Source organism: Amyelois transitella, chromosome Z, assembly GCF_032362555.1.
Source record: "Amyelois transitella isolate CPQ chromosome Z, ilAmyTran1.1, whole genome shotgun sequence".
NCBI lineage: Eukaryota > Metazoa > Arthropoda > Insecta > Lepidoptera > Pyralidae > Amyelois > Amyelois transitella.
In genome coordinates, this window is record NC_083535.1 from 10,765,405 (window position 1) to 10,788,632 (window position 23,228).

At 36.4% G+C, this 23,228-nt stretch overlaps 1 protein-coding gene across 4 annotated transcripts in view; it reads left to right on the forward strand.

The window, feature by feature from the left end:
- LOC106133985 (protein nervous wreck) overlaps positions 1 to 19,547 on the forward strand; it is a 55,105-nt gene extending 35,558 nt beyond the window's left edge. Inside the window, exons 6-18 of one of the 4 annotated variants that reach the window (XM_060953524.1) lie at positions 3,004 to 3,157; positions 3,550 to 3,777; positions 4,218 to 4,403; positions 4,818 to 5,054; positions 5,493 to 5,637; positions 6,175 to 6,338; positions 8,759 to 8,908; positions 9,476 to 9,742; positions 10,158 to 10,271; positions 10,955 to 11,063; positions 12,721 to 12,927; positions 13,293 to 13,327; positions 14,090 to 19,547. In XM_060953524.1, coding sequence (XP_060809507.1) covers positions 3,004 to 3,157; positions 3,550 to 3,777; positions 4,218 to 4,403; positions 4,818 to 5,054; positions 5,493 to 5,637; positions 6,175 to 6,338; positions 8,759 to 8,908; positions 9,476 to 9,742; positions 10,158 to 10,271; positions 10,955 to 11,063; positions 12,721 to 12,927; positions 13,293 to 13,327; positions 14,090 to 14,524 — 2,431 coding nt within the window. In that variant the 3' untranslated portion in view covers positions 14,525 to 19,547. Of the gene's footprint in view, positions 1 to 3,003; positions 3,158 to 3,549; positions 3,778 to 4,217; positions 4,404 to 4,817; positions 5,055 to 5,492; positions 5,638 to 6,174; positions 6,339 to 8,758; positions 8,918 to 9,475; positions 9,743 to 10,157; positions 10,272 to 10,954; positions 11,064 to 12,720; positions 12,928 to 13,292; positions 13,328 to 14,089 lie in introns of all 4 variants that reach the window. The other 3 variants (XM_060953522.1, XM_060953521.1, XM_060953523.1) reach the window with 3 other exon arrangements.
- Positions 19,548 to 23,228: the final 3,681 nt, after the last annotated feature.

Genomic DNA, 23,228 nt, shown 5'->3' on the forward strand with positions numbered 1-23,228 from the left:
ACTTGTAAAATAAGTTTCGTTAGGTTTCACCTGTTCAAACATTTGTTTCTGTTTGATCAAATCATACAGTTTTGATTTGATCCAGTCTCTGGGGTGCTATTTGATCGAGATTGAGTTCTGCAAACACATATAAATAGTCAAACAGTAACTGGCTAAACAAGGCTTACGGCGACGTGACACATCGTGAGCAAACCTTGCACTTTGCAAACAACTTTGCACATTCAGCTTACTGAATGTGTAACAATTATGTAAGCTAGGTTTGATGTCCCTGTTTATGTGGTCAAAGAGATTTGTATAATTCAATGACATTGTAATTTATTTTTATATGAAAAAGAAAACATTACGATCGCAGTCATCGTTTAGTATATTGAAATGTTTTTTATTTGATGTTCGTCAAAAGCTTAATTTTTTATTTGATGTTCGTCAACAGCTTTATTTTATATCTTAGAAAATATGTTCATGATTTGAAGAGATTCAAAATTTCAGATTTTTTTACTCTTTTGATTATTTAAGTAGCTATTTACTAGTGTGAATACGGTAAAAATTACACAGAGATAGTCCCGAAACTTGTTCGAGACTTTTGTGATACTAACTCAACAAAATCTTCGTTGTTTAAACTGGCTATAGAAATCGGGATATTGTCTTATTAAGATTTCTATGAAGAATGCCGACATATTCGGAACATGACACAATTGGTCCAGATATAACTACTCAAAGGTAGTTTGTTTGCGGAGCGTCGCAGAATCAAATCAGGAAATAACTCCAGAGACCTCATTCCCTGCCAAGAAGTGCAGGATATGAACGTAATACAGTGAGAGAGCAGAAGTAAAGCATGTTATTTTACTTTCTTGTCATTGAGGTAACCATAACCATTTTTAAAATTAAAAATCATCACGAAATATGTTGCTTAGGAATTTTTAATTTAAAAAACTATAATAAATGCGTAAATAATAAAAACTTCGATAAGTTGATGATTAATTTATATAATTAAATGCTTTTGTTATCTTTTTGAGCAACGCAATTCAAATAAATTCTTCTTTTTAGAATATGTGTTATTTCTATCACATACATATAATCACGACTATATCCCCTGCAGGGAAGACAGAGCTAGCAGTTTTAAAAACATTTCAGCCATTTCAGTTATTCAAATAGTGACAGGTTCACACAACAAGACGACACAGTTCTTCCTGTTTATTAGTTTTTACACTTATATATTTCTTATAGTACAATGGATATTTGTAAATAACCGACTTTCTTATAGCATGATTAAGAATGATACCGGACTCTCCTCAGAGGACCCAACCGGGATAAAATGCATGATTTACGACAGGATTGATACAGAGGATTTTCAAACGAAATATACAGCAGGAATAGACAAGTGACCTTTGTTTTTGTTTTTTTTTTCATAGTCCTTAATAACTAAAATTATTGAGGAAAAGACTTGAAAAAAAAACACCGGTAAATTTTTTTGGCGGGAAATGTGACGGTATTTAATTTTCCCGGCCACCACGGTCAGCTGATCGACCTCGGCCATGTTTATTATCGTTTCTCACCGTCACGGACTTTATCTGCAGGGTGCGAACAAGAGGCGAGACTAGAATAGAAATAAAACTTTATTGCCATAGTAAAAAAACACAACACAGTACAAAAATTTAAACATAAACGGCAACACAAACAATAGACAAATTGCAGCTTATATCAAATAGCAGAAATAATTTGAAATTTTTAATAACAAAAAGACAGAAGAAAATCAAGTATGTATACAACAAAATTTTAGGTATATACGAAAAGAAATGTACACTAACTACCTAGCATATTTCTATTCGTTTTAATGAATTTCATATAATATCATACATAGTTATTTTTTAATATCGTTTAAAATTTATCTTCTGACTTAATGAATATAAATGTACATAATAAATGTAAATTTGTCTAGGGCTTAGACCGTTGAGAAGCAACATTTAATTATTTAAACAAAGTCAAGACTGGGTTACCTAGGTAATTCCCTCGCGGGTATTTCCGGATGTGGAGTGTGGCCTGCTTGGAGTGCTACGGCCGGAAGGCGGGTTCCGATCCAATCGTACCTGCCGAGCCGTACCGTACTCGTATGTCCGAGTTTATTCCGACCACATCCGATTGTGAATTAATATCATATATTATATACATACATATTTTCACGTATTGATTTGGGTCTATTTATATTATGTTTTTATTCATTTCATTACTAAACCCCTTCAGTTATATAAATATTTTGATGTCTCGGTCCTAACAAACTTAAATTTTAAAAGTTAATATTTAAATGATTTTATTTTATTACTGATAAAATCTTTATCTGAGGTTGAAATATATAATGTGTATAATGAAACTTTGAATAAGCTATTAGATTAGGAAATATTATTTAATGAAAATATTTAAACGATTATCCGTCCCTAAATAAAAATCTTGAAATATTTGTTTGAATAGTGTTTATTAAAAAATATATAATCTTTTGAATTTTTATTTCAAGACAAATTCTCGTAAAAGTTCTTTGAATATAAGTCAACAATACGACTTCCAAGAACCGTGAAAGAAAAATCGAAGAACAAAATGAAATATGAAAACAGGTTGTGTCTTTGTTTGGAAGTGTGTTGTTTCAACATCATTAATTACGCAAAAGTGGAACACTTACTTCCAGGCTTACTGCTTGTGAGTTCTCAGAAATTCTCCGCAAAAATGTAATTAAACACGACCGTATAATGGAACGCTCAATTTTGTTATGTGATAAGAGAGAGAATGATAAGTAATTGAGGTATATTAATAACACCCATTATTTGAAACAAAAATATTTAGTTAATTATACGTATGTAAATAATGACTTATACTTTCTCGGAGGGGTAGACAGTTACTTATTCTTTCCAGTTTTGACGGTTTGACCTTAAGAAGTCTTAAACGTTACGCTGTCCAGCCTAGGCAATCCGTTGTCAATTTATGAGAAGATTTTGATCCAAATTGTTTTCCTACCAGGTTGAAGAAGAAGAAAGGCTCATTCTTTCAGTCCATAACGTCGCTCCAGAAGAACAGCGCCAAGGTGTCCTCCCGCCGCGACCAGCTGGAGGAGAAGTCCACGGGCGCCAGGAACGACTACCTGCTCAGCATTGCCGCTGCTAATGCGCATCAAGTATGACTTCTCTTTATCCTCCTCCTTTGTTCCCAGTTGTAATTCTATTAGACGATATCATGGCTACACGAGGAGTAACGTTCATCGTCGGCACTGCTTAAAAGTTGGGTGATAAATTCAGAACTAAAGGGACGTTAAAGAGTGTCTAGAGAGTAAAGAAAGGATGCGCTATTAGAGAGCAAACTCCTCCCATGATTCGGCAAGGATGACCGGATGGTTGCTAAAGCTTTGGATGGTGGTGTAAAAGTGTTCTTAACATCCTAAGTTAAGCTTCTGCCTACTTGTATATGTTTGTATTGTATGAACTTAATGTTGGTATTTGTATTGCACACATAAAAATATACTCTCTTGATGACCAGAATTTTCTGTTGATAATATCGACGTATCCCCAGAACCGCTACTTCCTAGTGGAGCTGCAGTCATGCATGCAGAACATGGAATCCTCAGTGTACGAGAAGGTGTCGGAGTTCCTGACCCTCATGGGGCGCACGGAGCTGCTCACCTGTTCCGCGACCCAGCACTCCTTCGGGAAGATCAGGGACCAGGCGCAGCAGCTCACGAGGGATTACAACCTGCAATGCGTGTATTTGTACTATCCGGTGCTGAAGCAACATATACAGGTAAATACGAGTAGTATCATAGATAAGTGTAGTAGTAAGATTCTGATTTATATGTTTAGAATGTTTAGGTATTGGAAGGTGTTTTATAAAATCCATATAGTAGGGGTCGATTTAGATGCAATTATTTTTTCGATGTGCTTACCTTTAAGTAACGAACATTAAGAAACTTTCTCATCATTAAGAAAGTTCTATTCTAAGTGATTGTCTGTTTTTACTTTTTTCATGGGAATTTCGGTTCGTTCTACACTACCCAAGGAACTTAAGGAACCTACCAAGGCATCTTCGTGTCTGTCAGTCCATGTCACTGAGTCACGAAATACTTTGTTCATATAGAGGTTGCATTCTACCAAGCACAGGGTTCGCCAATGACCAAGATTCAATCAAAAGAACTTATATAATTTCATCTTCAAGAAATTCTAATATAGTCCGACTATATCCAGTACGAGTTTGAGCCCTGCGACAACGACCCGGTGGACACTGTGACCATCGAGCACGACTCCGTGGCGCTGACCCTGGCTCAGGAGGCCCGCCGCTGGGCCACGAGGGTCGTGCGTGAGACAGCGCTCGTCAGGGACGCCACGCGCAAGCTACACATGTACCAAGCTATGAGGGACGCTGGCCAGAAGGTGAATAGAAAAAAAAGCACATTATTCGGTTAAATAAACCTATTTTTGCCGTGTGGTTCCCGGCACCAATAAAAAAAGAATAGGACCACTCCATCTCGTTCCCATGGATGTCGTAAAAGGCGACTAAGGGAAAGGCTTATAAACTTGGGATTCTTCTTTTAGGCAATGGGCTAGCAACCCGTCACTATTTGAATCTCAATTCCATTATTAAGCCAAACAGCTAAACGTGGCCTATCAGTCATTTCAAGACTGTTGGCTCTGTCTACCCCGTAAGGGATAGAGACGTGATCATATGTATGTATGTATGTATGTATGTATAAACCTATTTTTTCTTATGTTCCATGCGTCATATTTTTGCAAGATGTTCTCTCATCTCGTGCATCCCCGATTTTTCTTGAGAAAATCTATTTTTAGGTCGATCCAAATGATCCAAACGGGCCCGAGTTAGAAGTGAGAATGGACGACTTGAGAGCGAACATCCGTCGGTCAGAGACGTCGAAGGCGAAGTACGAAGCACGACTGGATTGCCTGCGTGTCAGCGGCGCCCCTGTGGACGAGTGGCTGAAAGAAGTAGACTTGCTGGCGGTACAAGATACGTTGCCGCGTAGCAGTAGTTTGCTGAGCGTGAGAACTGACGCTTCTGGTGCGGCGGTAAGTTTGGTTTATTTTCTTGTGAGATAAGAGTTAGATTTTAGCACTAAGTATGCCGGTGATCGTGGCAAATGGAAAGAGTGCCCTACTTCTGGCGGAATATGTAAGATCACATATATTTCTAACACCCATTTGTACCATGTTTCAAGTAAATAAAGAATATTTCATATCATTTCATTTCATTTCGTGTCAGAAAGCTGACCCCAACCCTAAGGCATTGAAGTGGGCAACTGGGTTACCGTTAATATTAAAAAGTGGTAGCTTTGGTTTCGCCAAAAAGCTATTACCTTTAAAAAAAAGTTTCTTTGTGGAAACAATAATAAAGTGTTTCATTTGCATTAATTAAGTAAATAGCTACCGTGCAAATCAGACTTACCATTCAGATATCTCTAACGCACAAACATTCCGTGGGTAGTTCAATAAAAGAAATGGTTTCAGGATCAACCCAGTTCGGATTCGTTCTACGACAGCGACAATACAGAAGGCGAGGCAGCCACAACATCCGCTGTAGCCGGCACCAGCGGACACCAGCGAACTACGTCAGGATCTCAGCATGAAGATGATCATGACGAGGATGTAGATGGTGAGCTGTTAACACTAACTTTTCAAAAAATTCAAAATTCAAAATTTTTATCATTACTATAGGATATATATCGCTTAATAATTGTCAAAACGTATGGTTTAACAACATTGGTTGACGTCAAATACTACGTACTTATGTAGCTTTCTGCGTACTGCCGAATCTCTGAGATTGCAAGACTTTTCCCAAGTCACTTTTTCATAGAATGTAAAAATAAACTTTTCATGGTTATGACATTATGTGTGAGGTTCTGAGACTTTAGTAAATACGCTATGATGGAGAGAAATATATGTATCAGTATATAAATAACGTTCAAATAATTTTTAAAAAATCTGAAACTGGGTACATTAAAATTCTACCTCAATAATAAACCTTTCTATTATTTGATGAGTACATAGGCGGAGGACGAATTATTTCCGTAGCAGCTTAGCGCAACTGGGCCAAATATCAGGAAGATGATTAAGAGGTTTAGCTAGTTCGAAGCGTGGAGCTTTGAAACGTAAAATTTCAACTGTTCTATAACTAAAATAAATTTCACAGCAGTGTTAGAAGAGGAGCGTATGCGCATTGAACAGTTAACAGTCGGCTGGGATGATCCCACGCAAGTGAACTGGGGCGAACCGGAGGCGGAAACTAGCGCTCCAGAGACCACGGAGCCGCCCGCAGCCCCGCTCTACAAGTGCACAGCACTCTACTCTTACACTGTAAGTGAGAATTGCATCATAGAGTTGGTTATAGTTTTCCTCAAAGTTAACTTTACACCGGTAGTTATTAGTAAGAAAATTTAAGTGGTAAAATACCACAGAATTCGCGAAACAATATAAGACTATAGAAATGTCACATTGTACTTGAATGCATCGCACTCGTAGTTCTGTAAAAATTTTTCAGATTATTAGTGGCCTATCAGTTTTTCAAGACTGTTGGCTCTGTCGACCTGGAAGGGATATAGACGTGATTATATGTATGTAAGAAGCGATATAAGATAATTATAGTGTCACGACCATTGTTTATACCCACATTCTATTAGTCATTTGTGTGGCTTAGCACTTCTTAGTCTTGAATTAATCCGAATTTTATTTGCACCACAGATTTTAAAGGTTTAAATTATGATGCTTCCGTAATTTACTATCCCGAGATTTAGATAGAACCTGAGAGGTTCGAATTTAATCGAGAAGTGCTTCGGAAAAGTGTTGCTGCCATCTGGCGTCATATGGCATAATTATAAAAACTAGTCAGTTTCGATAGCAGGTTCAAATTCAAGAAGTTAGGTACTAGCTAGGGAGTTTATTTTGACTGCCATCTGGTGTATAATGGTACTAGCTTTCCGCCCGCGGCTTCGCCCACGTGTAATTCGGTTATATAAACAGGCTCCATCTTTTTCTATATCTACCACAGCATGAGGAATATAATTCCCATTAACAAACAAAATTTCTTGAACCATTTTAATTAGAAATTTTTTAACTAAAACTATATCTATGGAAATTAACTAAGACTAATGAAGTAACAAAGAAATGAATAAAAAATGAAGAATATATTAAAAAATCAACTCACACTATAAAACTTATCCAACACTAACTAAATATACTATCAAAAATATCAAATCTAATCAACAAATCAAAAATTAACTGAAATAGAGAGTAAAATAAGTTAAATAAGTCAAGTTAAAAGTATAAAGTAAAAATATTTTACGCTACCTAGCTAAATGACGGTAACGAAACCATAGCGCGATCTATCTCGATGCCAATGCCATCTATCGAGCATCGAGACAACTCGTGATAGTTAATAGAAAATAAAATTCGGGTGTTTTATTTATGCATACCGATTACGCCGAGATTTATGGACCGATTTACGTGATTCTTTTTTTGTTCGGTAGAGTATACTTTCAAGTTGGTGCCGTTGTTACCTAGTCAGGATCTGATGATGGTATTCCAGGGAAATCAAGGGCAAACCTCAAATTTACAGGCAATTACGTTTTTGACAATTTCATAGATCTGTTTAAGTATTTGCGTCTGATAGTCATCATCCCATGTGAATGAGCTGATGATGGAAGGTACAACTCCTCAACGGTTAGGAGTTGAAAGAAAATTCTTACGAAGTTATACGTACATGTGAGGCTATTAGGTTAACCTGATAATAAAAAGTAAATCTCATTAACGTTAAGAATTTAGGTGAAAATGGATGCGGACAAATTTCGTAGCTGTTTGTATGGGTAGTGTTAACACAAAATAGGGATTAAAAGGCGTGATGTTATTAATGTTATGCATGTATGTACATAATTATGTATGTTATTATGTATGTTAAAGAGACGACTGAAAGTTGTCATACAAAGTCTTTTTTTTTAAGGATGGGAAATCATCAAATGACCTCTCCCGCTCTGGGTGGAACGGAAGGGAGTGTCAGACTTTTACTGACTAAAACCCACCTCGTTCCTTCAGTTGCCCTTTGCGTTCCGGGGCCACGGCATCTCGTTAGAACTTTCCCGCAGCCCCGGCTCAGTTTATCCCGTTTCCCCCCCTTGGGGGTTGACATTTCAAAAATCCCTTCTTAGTGCTCACTTATGTTACTAAAGGAACCTCTGATCAAAATCTCAGACTCCTATACCGAGCGGTTTCGGCTGTGCGTTAATAAATCAGTCACCCAATCGCACCCCCTAAATCACGATTGGAGGGTAGTTCGAAAAAACTTATAATGTCAAACATATTTACTTGCCTATGTACGTGTTCATGCCAAGTTTCAAGTTTATAAACCCAAGGAATAAGATTTTTCATAGAAACGTTTTTACCCCTTTTCCCCCCCTTGGGGGTTGAATTTCCAAAAATCCTTTCTTAGTGCTCCCCTACATATCCCAAGGAACCTACATTCCAAATTTCAGCTGTCTACGACCAGTAGTTTCGACTGTGCGTTGTCTGTCAGTCAGTCACTCAGTAACGGAAGAGTTTTATATATATAGATAATTATAAAATGCATTACGGTTGCTAAGCCCTTGATAACTTTGACACATGGTTTATTGTTCGATATGTGAAAAATAAAATTCAGTAAATGAACTTTGAATGATTCGTCTCAGTCCGATAAAAAATTGCTAGCAAGATTATGTTGAAAAGCCTTACTAACCAATCATCCATAGGCTCAAAACCCCGATGAGTTGTCGATAATCGAGAACGAGCAACTTGAGGTCGTCGGTGAAGGAGACGGCGACGGCTGGCTGCGGGCCAGAAATTACCGGGGGGAGGAGGGGTACGTCCCGCACAATTACTTGGACGTGGACAGAGAACAGGTAACAACGGTACTGATCACCCTTCTTCTCCTACGCTTGCACGATCTGTTGTTCGCTTCTTTATGTTCCGAATTTAACGCCACTGAAATTCCACTAATTCCTTTTCTTGCAGCGTCAGTTTTGGATAATGAAAGGCGCATAATCTTTTAATTTCGTCCATGTTAAGTTTAATTTACCTTTACTAATTTACAACTAAATGTTAACAACATGTCAGATAAATTTATTATATTCGATTTTGCTTATATGCCTTGATTTAGTTAATTAATTTTTCATTTTCACCGAATTAATCAGCAAGTTTGTCTAGCTCTCAAAATATTCAGAAGGCATAAATTAAGTCAGTTGGATGCAGATTTCATGTGTGAGCTTATAGTTTCGCAAAGAACATCAAAGAATTAGATTTAAATACCTACAGGTGTCTTATTTTTTTCAAAAACATATCTTAAAATATCCATGAGGATAGTTAAAAATCCTTCGTTACAATAAAACAAGCATGATTTAGTTAAATGGATATCCTTTAATTTACACCCCCGTATCCGTGTTCATTTCATGTCACCTGAATTATTTCAGACATCAAGCGCTCCTGGACTCGTCTCGCAAATATCGTTCTCTTCAGTAGACTACACCGTCGAGGGTGAAGACGCCGATGTGGTTCAATCTCCAGATCAGATCTCGGTGATATCAGCCCCGGTCGCAAAGCCAGAAGAACCAAAAGTTGAGGAACCGCCGAAGGAAGAACCACCCAAGACAGAACAGCTAGAAACATTGGGATACTGCTTTGCCTTGTACGATTATGATGCGGAGGCACCTGATGAATTGAATTTGGAGGAGGGTCAGGTAGATTTAAATAAATAAATATATATATATAAATATATAATAAAAATCATTTATTTCGGGTTTAAAAACCTATATAGAGTTAGTAACAGAGTGCCTTACAAACTATGTTAGTACACCTATATTAAAATTAAATAGGTACTAACTATATTTACGCTACGCGTTTATAAATTTTTCATTCTCGATTCTTTTTAATTTTTGAAAACTAAGCTCTGTATAATCTCAAAACATAAAGTTAATGTGATTCCAAGAGTAATTGCTCGTGTGCTGGTACATTTCATAACATGGGAATTGGAATTTTAAAACAGTGGTTTCACGAACGCGCGTTGAACTGGTTTCATATACTAATCTTTCTTACATTTTAGTCACTTTTCTAAGCTACGCAGCTCGAGTTGAATTGATCGTCTGTTGTGTCCAGATCATTCGCATCGTGTCCCGCGACGCGCACGGCGTCGACGACGGCTGGTGGCGCGGCGAGGCCAATGGCGCCGTCGGCAACTTCCCCTCTCTGATAGTCGAGGAGTGTGATGAGGTAAGTAGCCATTCTGTGTGATTTGTCTCGTATACAAATCACACAGAATGGCATATACATACATACGTATCGTCACGTCTATATCCCTTGTGGGGTAGACAGAACGAATGAAAATGAAAAGACTGAACGGCCACGTTCAGCTATTTATAGAATTGATTACTTAATGATAGAATTGAGATCCAAACAGTGACAGGTTGCTAGCCCATCGCTTAAAAAAGGAATCCTTAGTCGCCTTTTACGACATCCATGGGAAAGAGATGGAGTGATCCTATTCTTTTTTGTATTGGTGTCGTATCGTATTTATTTATTCTTTAGCATAAACGGCTCAAGAATAGTAAAGATTTATTTGTTAATCTGCATTAACATAAGGTTTAGTCTTGAGTACAATTTGAAATAGGTATACCTCACTAAACCGTGTGTTTAGGTAAAATTATTAACCAGTGACACGTCCCAAATTTGTCGGCGTTAGTGCCTCCTGCTTAAAGGCCATGATTTAAGTTCAAAGTCGATTTAACATTGACAACTGCATCAAATGTAGTATGTATAACATTATCAGTATGAGTGACAGCTTTAATGTTTCTGATTTAAACTAATTTATCCTATATGGAATAAAACTGAGTCATTGATAGAATTGCTGAATGTTTAATTTGAATCAACTTCTAAAAAAGCTTACGTTTTACCAGAACGGTGAACCCCTAAGTGGTGGTGAAGACTGGACACCGCCGGACTCTGCCCCACCCGTCTTCGCTTCTCCCCCTACCTCGCCCCCCGGGGCTGGTTTCGAAGACGAACGTAAGCAGCTCCTTAGTTCAGAAGCCTAATAGCACCGTCATATATCGTCTGGCTTTCCATCAAAGTTATATGCGAAATTGCTGAGCAAGAAACATTCTAATTAATTACGAAAAAATTTATATTACACACAAAAAATTTTTGAAATGCTTGATTTTAGCCATTTTACTAAAAAAGAATTTTCCTCGCTCACTTCTACTATTCGCATAGCTTTAATGGAAAATATCTGTGAGTGTTGACATCGCCCTAAATTTGTTATTGGAATATGTCAAAACTCATATTTGTGGGTTCAAGACAAGGACAATTTTATCCCCAAAGATCGATAAACAACTCTCCTCAAGGATTTGTAATAAAATCCAATAAATGTTTAAACTTGCAACTAGACAAACTGAACAAACGTTGCAGTCACTCTATGGCAATCTGTAGAGTTGTGAATTTCTTTGAAACAAAAAGGTACAAAGTTTTCCTTGTCTCACAAAAGAACTTCTAAATGTTTTCCAGCTCCGTATCATTGTATTGTATTGTATGACACATAGTCGCCAATTGTGCGGTTGTTCACGCAACATAGATAGCTTATTGGCTGATTGGGTTGGTTGTGGATTTATTCCCAATTGGCATGGTATTGCAGTTTACAGTGAATGGCACGACTCCATCGCTAGTTAATCGAAGCTAGGAACCATAGGACCATCACATTGTCGTTACTGCATGACGTTTTGCACGACTCTTTCACCGTTTAACTTCCAGTATGTATCTTGATGATAGAATCGATATGTCGTTGATCTAAATTCCTCATGCGATTTCTTCTTGGCCTTGATTCGTGATTAACTCTTTCAACTAATATATATGCACTTTATTACACTAAATGATCGTCTTCAATTTAACTACTAAACTTTTTGTGCATTAATGTTATGTTAACACAAATTAATTTGTTTTGTAACACTCTCAAAATCTATTATAACCACTTTGCAAATGTGAACTGATACTATTTCCGAATGTTCTTCAAAATGTTCAATGTTTATATTAATATTACAAGTATAATATTATGATCGATATAATACAACGTCGCAATTTCTGTCTTTTAGAATATCTAATATGAAATATGTGAGCGTTTTCACATTAAAGAACTTACCTGCAGAGACTAAAACGATGACTACTTTTTAATGTTTTAGTTTTAAAGGAATAATGCGACAATAAAAACTCCTTTTAAATTCAAAAAGTCAGAAACCATAAGTGAGAGAGTGGTCGTCGACGAAGGGTGAAGTCAACTGACGAATCCAGAAAGTAGTAAGAATTTCGAGCTCAATCTCACACGCTAGTGTACTTATTTGTGCAGCAGTGATTTTGTGAGTCAGGGGCCTCAAGTTACGTTATATCCCAACGGCTTTATGAAAACAAGTAGAATTATTATCGACTATATAGCCTTCTGCACGATAACATTTTTTTTTGCAACAAAATTTAATTGTCATAGTAAAATATTAACATAAAATCGTCGGTATTATGTAGTTCAATTATAGAAGCACCGTCATACAGTCGAATTTTAGCGTTCATTACGTACTACTTATGGTGACGTCACGTGGCTTACCCAATATCCCACTGATCTAACACTGATGTGAAACCGCTCCGAATGTCTGAGAACTGTGTGTTGACCTGGACGCTGCAGTCATCATGACGGACAACAACAACATCAAGAGCGCGGCTCCCCCCGCGGAGCCGCCACCGCCGCCCCCCGCCGACCTCGGGGACTCCATGGACAGCCAGCCTGACTTCAGCTTTAACTTAGAACTCACTAGGAATCAGCACGAACTATACGACCTGCAGTTCAATGAGTCGCAAGGCGAGACCTCCATGCCCGCCGTCACTATTGTTGGTAAGTTCTTTTGATAATGAATTAAATGTTAACTAAATAGTTTAAGAAATTAAAGATTCATTATAGGAACACGATCAGTGAAAGCGTCAAAACAGAGCGGTATAGAACAAGATCAGGCAAATAATAAAGGCAATGAACATATAAAAATCTGCATTCCGATACTGATTACAAGTATAACATAATATGATCAATATGTAGGGGCGATTGTTCATTCCAATACTGTTGTGTAAAGGCCCGACGGAAATCCTAATTATATTCCAAATGCTTTTGGTTTATTGATATTCCACACAATTAGGTTCAAAAATGATTATTTTTATTACTAAGTCGCTTGTTAACCGATTGTATAATTCTTTTCCATGCTTCAGTCGATGAGGTTCTTGGTGACAATTTAGAGGAAGAGGTTTGAGTTTTATTACAAAATATCACTTGTTGTTATGTAGGTGTGTGCTTCGTTGTCGCTTTTGTGTAAATAGACAAATATACGAAATGCTTGTTGCTGTAACTTGTTATAATGAGCTTACCGATGCTTTTTATTGCAGGGTTTTGTACAGTCAACTTTCTCGTAGAGGATTCTCAAATACCAATTGTAAATAACGCTTTTTGGGTTTAGTCTGCTGCAAAGATATGGCTCAATTATTTTATTATCTAGCTGTCATGCGCGGGTAACTTTCTAATTCTCATCACCTCTTTCAATGAGAAAATGTTCGCTGGGAAATATTATAGATTTTGGCATGTGACCTGCACTCGACAATATGGCGATATCAAGTTTGTGCCATATACAATCATGCAGCAGACTTTCGGGTTGATATACGGTGTATATTTTGACGGTGACTGTACTGTACTATGTAAGATGGACCAAAATGCCTACATTTAGGTTTAAAGTGATAGAGGAAAAATGAGATCAACAAAAAGCTTAAGACACGTAGGTAATTTATGAAAATTAACTCCCCAACGTGTCGTCACCTCCCCGCCTCTAGACTTCTGATAAATTAGTTAGCCTCACCATCATCTCAAGCATGTCGCTTGTAATGCATGATAGTATAAGCCAATGTTATTTTATCGTCCTTTCCGAACTACGCCGAAGAAGTCCTATCAAGTGACACTAAACCGAATCCCTCGCCATAACTTGTGGTAGCAAATTTGAATATCATCTTATGTGTAGGAGGAGGACGAACTGGTGTTGCCACCGAGCAAGCCTGTGCCGCCGAAAGTTGAACTGCCAGCGGACGACTGCGGGCTCGGCGTGGGTATCGTCATCACGGCCGCCACGCCCATGGTGGAGGAGCCCGACCAACCATTCCCGCCTCCGGAGCCCGAACACCCAGAAGACCCAGAAGACGAAGAATCATCGCTTTCCGAGCAGACTGCGGTCTGCTTGCGCGACTCGGACGAGGGCCACGCGGACGCTGCACCTCACCCGGCGTCTAGTTCCACGGCGTCGGAAGGAGAGTCGACCGGGGCGTCGGTCGCGTCCGGTCCCCCTACCGCCCCTCAGTCCCCGCCCTCCGCCCCGCGAGCTGGCCGCGCCTCCATCCCCGATGAGCTAGAACCGGCACAACTCGCTAGACTCACTGACCTTAAGGAATCCAACGCTTAAGGTGACGCAATGTATTGACGATTGAACAGCGTGCCAGCACTGCCACACTTTAAAAACTGGGCTTTTAGTCGTGAATTGCGTAACAATTGTCAGCCCGAAAATATCTAAGTGATGTCTCTTTTTGCTGATAGAAAACCAGTCTGATTCCGCAATACCTATTCCAGCGCGCAGTTCCAGGATATGATCAATATATTCCAGAATAACAATGCTTCTGGCCGCTGTTTCCCATCGTCTTTTGACTGACCGTTTCTCTGCTCTGCGATTTATTACTGTATTTACTTGTTGCGTATGCGAGTATGAATAGATTGCTATCAAGGAATGTAACTGCGATTGTGTTAGCCCCACGGTGGAATGCCGGCTTTAAAACAACTTATTCATAAATAACATTTTACAACAGTCACTGCCTTGTTTAAATTGACTATTTCGATCATTTAGAGAACTTGTAATTTTTGTCAATATTGATGTTACTCGTAGTAATGTTACTAATACTTTGTTACTTAAAAAACTAGATTATATTTCCGTTTAAAGTAGGTGCCTACTGTAACTTAACGTAGACTAATTGCTTTGTAGGTATTTAGTAGAAAGGCCTCATGAAAATGTTATTTGAATGCGTATTTTATTGGTCCAGAATTCTCTAGAGGGACGGAGAAACTTTCCATTGGATTACACGCTTTTAACGCGATTGTTATTATAAAGTATTAGAACCACTACTTTTATTCCCGAGGGCAAACGTGGCCTAAACTTAGGTTTTCTGTTATTAGTTATGTACGGTTAAGCTGAGATTAAAATTATCATAGTACCTCCGGGAATCACCTGAATTGACATAAAACTAAGACTTTAGAAAATTTTGAACTGCCGCAAAAGGGCCCAACGTACATATGTGTATGTAAGAGATTTACCAACATGTTTATCTATCATACAAGCAATGTGATGTTGATTTATATTTTTAATGTTTTCAACCATCTTACATTCTTAATGAGAACGTTTCAAAATGTTTAATTTTGCAATAAACAACCCTTTATATGATAGGGACGTACATAACTTCTGCCTTGTGGTCACTCACACACAAAATCTTGTGCTATGCAGCGAGAAACGGTCAAAAACATTAAAGTATTTGTATATACCTAGCGATTAATACTTTATACTAGACTATTATTGTACACGACTAGTACCTGTTAAATAGAAACCGTGAAGATGGGATCATGTTTGGCTTGAGAATTGTTTCGATTTTTACTTTTAACGGCATTTTAGAATAGAACGACTCATTTCCGTAAATGTCGTGAGAGGCGAGTAAGGCAATAGGCATATTCCTCTTATCCATTGATTTTTTGCAACAACCTCGATCTAGTGATCTGGGAGGACGCAATCGGCAAAAAACTTCATTAATTCCCTTTCTATTACTATATCATTGTGTTTACAAATTATTCATTCATTCTTTAATGAACATAATATGCAATGCTCAAGCCAACATGAGAAAGTGCGTTGTAATATTATCCATTCATTGAAGACTTCATAATAATGGGAACTCTAATGAAGTAGTGTAGGCTATTGCAGGGTGTTACACCCTTCTCAAGACGAAATGTTTGTGTCTACCTGGTTTCTTAAAAAATCTCATGCACTATTTTCTTTTTTTCCCTAATATTTAACAAAGGTTATTTTAAAAAGAAATTATCTTTTCAGAATAAGTTATTAAAATCAATTTTTCATCCTACCTTTTTAAATATAAATCGTTTCCTTCGTAAAAATGTTTTCTACCTTTATTTTCAAAGATTCATATTGAAATTTTTCCGAAATAAATTTTAGTTCCTTCCAATCATTTCTCTTCTTTTTAAATTGCAACATACTCCACCTTGGCCAAATAAGACACGCACAAGACCGTGTTTAGTTTAATTCACTACACCAGTATTCACCAATTACATTCATTGATGATCTTTTTTCAAACTTGACTATCGTTGTTTAAGAGAAAAATCACCATGGGTCCATTGTTTCGTGACATGACCCCTCTACTAGACTTTTGTAGTCATTAAAAGCATCTAGCACCAGTGCAATTATGTTAATTTATTATAGTTATAGAACATTATTTACCTTTGTTAAAATAACGTTTCTAATAACATATGAAGTCAATAGTAAATAAAAAAAAGTAACTTTACAATTTTGTGCGTCGCGGGCTGTTAAAGTTATTAAACGAATTGACTTACTGTCTTAAGTATAGCACATACTTAAGACAGTAAGTCAATTCGTTTACAGTTTATTCGTAAACAGAAAGTTCCAACTGGTATTACAAATAGCTTATGATACACATTACTAAGTTCCAAAATTTAATTTGGGATATTTAAATTTAAAATTATTTATAAAACTTTTTGCCCGTGGCAAACGAAGTTGATATATTCTACAATAAGAAATGATTGTCGTTTGCATGTTAAGATATGCTTATTTTAATACATAACAATTGGAAGAAAGTTAGTGTGTGTTTCTGAGCATTATCTGCCAGTTCACGCTTAAACATGACTTTGAGGCAGCAACGAAGTGAATGCATCATTACTAAATAATTAATTATTCTCAAATATAAGTTTACGGTAGTATTTTAAGACTCCAAGGCGGCGATAACGTGAATGTATTTCTTATCAATTGTAGTTCAAATATACCTAAGTTTCCTTCACCTTATATGTTGTATGTTATACAATAAGACATTTTATTGTAGTTGGTAGTTAAAGAATATGCTAATCTTGTTAATAATTTAACAATTCGCAAATGTAGAAGTGCGTTGTTAGCAATATATGCTAATGCACATTTTAAATGAAACGAGGCAGCGATAAAGTGAATGTATTTCTTCTTAATTTCATTTGAAATACAGGTTTATTGTTGGCATTTTGAAGTATATGCTTTTTTTTGTTAAAAATTAAGCAAACGCAATATTTTATGTGAGTTGCGAGCATTATTTGCTAACGCACATCTTAAAATGACTTCTGACAGGGAATAAAATTATTTTAAATTTTATTTAAAATATAAGTTAATTAGGTATATTGTTATGTTTAATTTATTTACAAAAAGACGTAAAAATTTCACTTACGGTACTCATTTATTTGTATTTATTAAATGTAAGTAGTTACCTATAATAATTTTACATATTTACTTACGTAATTGTAGAAAGCATATTTTTTGCAAGATTAAGATTACCACCTAACCGGTGTAGGAAAATTTATGTTAGCAAATAAATTATCTTTTAGTCAAATATCATACTAAAGTAGAAATAATGGAGAAGTTTGTAGCACTCTGTAGAATATTTTATCACTGTATCAAAATTTGCACACAAGTTGACTGTTGACTCATACAAACCGCGTTGTTTGTGATAAATACATTACTTAATTTGTAATTCATAAATATACAGTAACTAAGCATCAAAAAGTTTGTGAAGGATTTTCATAGAAATTGACTAAAATACATCCCTTGCTTCGATTTGATTGTTAAAATAAACCATTACGTATTTAAAATTATGATGTTGTTATATTACCATATGTGCAGATACTACATTCAAAAGGTCACTTAACTATTTGACGCGGAATGTACATAAGTGTTGCTTTACATAGAGGAACTGATGGTAGTAGAAGTTAGACCGAGTGCTGAGATTAAGCAAAATGTATTACATAATATATGTTTAATAAATCATTTAACTACTTGAACATTATTATTTTATTTCGGTGAATTTAGCGGTGTTTCCATAAAAAGGCGAACATATAAGAGTTATTTACTTTTTGGGGATTTACGGGAGTAAAAATGATACTAAGAATCAGAATTAACATATTTTGACATCATGGTTACCAAATTTCACATACATTTGTCCCATAGACCCCCATCATCAGGCAACAATTATGGATTTGAAGTGACCTAATTTTTACAGGCTGATTATTTCATTATGAAAAAAAATTTTATGGAATTTTTTTTGATAAAGTATTTGAATTAGCATAATCTCAGCAGAACGGTTAGTGCTAGTGTTAGTTATAGTGCTCTGATATATTTGTATACTATATGATGACATTACGTTATACTATGATAGTTTAATCTATTCGACGGTTCCGTATAAATGGAAGGAGACATAATTTATTTTTTTACTTAAGCATTTCGTGTGACCACAAAACTCATGACCAAACAGCAAACATACTTGTAAGAAACGATTTGATTGGGTACTGTTAGTTGAATTTGAATTTTCCAAGTCTAAGTAGTTTCGTAGTCTAATAGTTTCGTAGATATTTTATGTATGATTACGGATTACTTTAATCACAGTTATATAAATTGACGATTTTAACTCTATCTCTCATCTTGGCGTGTTCCTACTTGCACCCTCTGCCCTCTGCTTCGTTCGACGATATATAAATATATTCATTTAAATTTACTGAACAATTATTGAGATGATGATATTGACAGGCCTAATAAACAGTTTGTGAACTCAACAGGAATTATTTATCGCAGCTTTTTACTAAAGTTCATTGTTCAACTCGTTTGTTGGTTATTTTTATGTGATTGAAGTAATTTCAATACAATGAAAAGGCGTTTCTGAAGCGCAAGTTTGAGTAGAAGTATAAAGAGCGCCAGACAATAAATTGTCAAAAATCTCGATTGTCTTTCTATATGTTATCATTTAAAGAAATGTCAAGTTTTATTCCTATCAACCCAAAAAAAAAAGTTAAAAATGACACGCACCGCGATGCGGCCGAATTATTTTGTATGCAAATGTATGAAATAACACTGCGCCACTCTATTGTTGCTGGGACCTGACATGGAAAAACAAAAATTATGCGTAAATTCCATGATCTTATTTAACATGAAAGTAATGTGGTCGCATCGTAGGCGTTACCAAGCTCTGACCACACTGTTTTTGATAAATATTTCTATACTGTTTTGCAAACGCATGCGACAAACAATGTAATACGGAACCGTATATATATAGTAATGTATAGTTTGGTTCGCGACCGGCAGGAGACAAATTCTATGTATTGTTGCTTATGTTCCCAACGCCTTTTCGACCTGCAATAAACTTTCTAAAATAATCATGAGTTTTTTTAGTCCACATATCGACACGGTAAGTTAGTCCCGAAAAAAATAAACTTTTAACTGTACTTGTCTTACCTCTCCAAATGAAAACTTGTTGTAAATTTAAAGTGGGGACGAAAATGAAGGTCTTCGTCACCTTTGTTACACGTCGCAACCATCAGTTGCGTCTGTCAGCCGCTTAAGTGCAATAGCTAGAGGATTTGTGGGTAATATTTTTTTTCATACCATTTCAATAGAGACACACAGTACAGCGATTCGCGGAGGAGCGGATCGTGACAACATAAAAAAAATGTGTTGCCAGCTACAGCGACGTCACAGTCATCACTACATAGTATAAAACAAAGTCGCTATTTTAGTCTATTTGTCTGTATGCTTAAATCTTTAAAATTACGCAACGGATTTTGATGCGGTTTTTTGTAACAGGTAGAGTGACTCAAGAGGAAAGTTTTTATGTATAATAACATTTATAATTTTGCACCCGTGCGAAGCCGGGGCGGGTCGCTAGTTAGTAATAAACAGCTTCTACTTATATTATTCTTAGTATGACATATAAAAAGAGCCTTCCAAATCACTAAGAACCGTTCCTACTTTTATGTTTCAAGGTTCTGATGTCACCACCTTTATCATTAGGCGTAAAAATAAACTAATAAATACTTTAAAATTTTAAGAAAAAAAAAACAAGGGTTAATAAGGCGCGAACATTTATTTCATTATTAATAAGTTATTTTATACAAACAATACGTCGAAACCTACTTAGTTATATAATAAATTAGTTATTATTCCTATCTTATTACAATGTACCCTTCGCGATCAAATATTAAATAAAAAAAATGTATTTCTCAGTTATTAAATTAAATAAAATGTGAATTCAATGTATTAGTAAAACTTTTGGCAACTTCATATTAAAATATACGGAAAATTGGTAAAGAAAAGCCATTGGTTTTAAAAGATCTTAACGTTATTCCAGATTTTATTAATAATTTACCCTGGCAATTACAAAAGAAACATGTTAATTTTATCATGGCAATAAAATACACGATTTACAAAGAAAAATTTAAAAGAAAATATCTGATGTTGTGTTTCAAAAAATATCATTATAATCATGTCAGCCATATGAAGTCACTGCTGGACATAAGCCTCATTTCCTAAATATATATATAAATTAAATTACTGTTAGAGGTAGTTTTACTTTGATCTTTTCTAAGCGTTCTTTAGTTAAACTATTTAGGCACTTTTTATACTACTCTGTCAAGAAAGTAGCAGGAAAAGATCAATAATACACAAACTGTTTGTTATTCATCCAAATTTATTTTATCACCTTCAAAATATGCTCCTTTAGAAACGATACACTTACGCCAACGAATAATCCAATCATCAAAACATTTTTTAAACGCTGTTTCCGGAATTGAGGTCAGTTCTCGCCGCGAATTCTCTTTTATGTCTTCTACCGATTGAAAACGGGTGCCACGAAGTGGTAATTTGAGTTTAGGAAAAAGAAAAAAGTCGGCTGGAGCCATATCTGGTGAATATGGTGGTTGCTCGATGGTATTTGTTGAGTGTTTGGTTAAAAATTCGTTCACAATGATGGCCTTGTGCGAAGGTGCATTATCATGGTGCAAAATCCAAGAATTTTCTTTCCACAAATCTGGCCTTTTTCGTCGGATTTGCTCTCTTAAACGCCGCATAACACTCAAATAATATTCCTTATTTACCGTTTGACCTTCCGGCAAGAATTCCGAGTGCACAACACCGCGATAGTCAAAGAAAACAGTCAACATGACTTTGACTTTTGAACGACTTTGGCGTGGTTTTTTCGGTTTCGGTTCAGTTGGAAGGCGCCACTCCGAAGCTTGTTGACTAGTTTGCATGTCAAACTCGTAAACCCACGTCTCGTCACCAGTAACAATGCGTTTCATGAATGTTGGGTCGGAATTGACTCGTTCTAGCATGTCCTCAGCGACTCTCATGCGATTGAGTTTTTGAAAAAAATTCAGGTCTTTTGGGACTAGCCGAGCGGCAACATGTTTCATACCCAAATTATTAGTTAAAATGGTACGGATCGACTCGTGAGATACAGAAAGTTCGGTGGCTATCTCTCTCAAAGTTGAATGAGGATTTTCAGTCACTATTTCCTTCACTTTTGCGATTTTAACTTCAGTTGCAGACGTTGATGGCCTACCAGAGCGAGGCAAATCTTCCATCACATCTCGACCGCTTTTGAACGCTTTGTACCACTCATAAGCACGAGTTTTTGATAAAGTCGATTCACCGTAAGCCTTCTGTAACATTTTCAGTGACTCCGAACACGATATTCCATTGGCAATGCAAAATTTAAGACAAACTCTTTGTTCGATGTTTTTATCCATTATGAAATTAGCAATACACACTAGATATGATATAACTAAAAATAGCACTGTATTTAATGTAAACAACAGATGCAACTCAAACTCCGCGCCAAAATGGAAAACAGTTGTGCCAATCTAACAACAACAAAAAAAACAAAAATTTGAATTTGGAACCATAAATAAATAATCCATTCCCGATACTTTTCTGACTGAATGTACATCTTAACAATAAACATGACCTTTTTCAATATCTGGTTATCCACCAAATTTCATCAAAATCGGAACAATTGTGCGTGAAAGCGTCAATCTTAAAAGCTTCGATAGCTGGACTCGTAGTTAAAACATATTTTTATTAAGTACAAATACACAGATAAACAATAGAAATCTTGCAAAATATACATAAACATATAATGGTCAACACATTTGTGATATAAGTACCATTAACTAAAGGTGCCTTAGCTCTAAATGGGCAATTCAAATGATGATATTTATACTAAATATTGCATTAATTTTAAGCTTTACCTAATTAGGTTGGTTTAAAATAATACTAAAAAGCAGCTAAAGGACTTATGTGACCAGTCTATACTGACCGTAGGATATCTTATGCCCGGAATTAGGAATAAGATGTTAAGCCAACGGAGTGGAGCACTGAAACTTGAGCTTTAAATAAATGCGACAAAATAATGCTGCTAGTTCAATTATCTATATATATAAAACTCTTCCGTTACTGAGTGACTGACTGACAGACAACGCACAGTCGAAACTACTGGTCGTAGACAGCTGAAATTTGGAATGTAGGTTCCTTGGGATATGTAGGGGAGCACTAAGAAAGGATTTTTGGAAATTCAACCCCCAAGGGGGGGAAAAGGGGTAAAAACGTTTCTATGAAAAATCTTATTCCTTGGGTTTATAAACTTGAAACTTGGCATGAACACGTACATAGGCAAGTAAATATGTTTGACATTATAAGTTTTTTCAAACTACCCTCCAATCGTGATTTAGGGGGTGCGATTGGGTGACTGATTTATTCACGCACAGCCGAAACCGCTCGGTATAGGAGTCTGAGATTTTGAACAGAGGTTCCTTTAGTAACATAAGTGAGCACTAAGAAGGGATTTTTGAAATGTCAACCCCCAAGGGGGGGAAACGGGATAAACTGAGCCGGGGCTGCGGGATAGTTCTAACGAGATACCGTGGCCCCGGAACGCAAAGGGCAACTGAAGGAACGAGGTGGGTTTTAGTCAGTAAAAGTCTGACACTCCCTTCCGTTCCACCCAGAGCGGGAGAGGTCATTTTCCGACATACAAGAC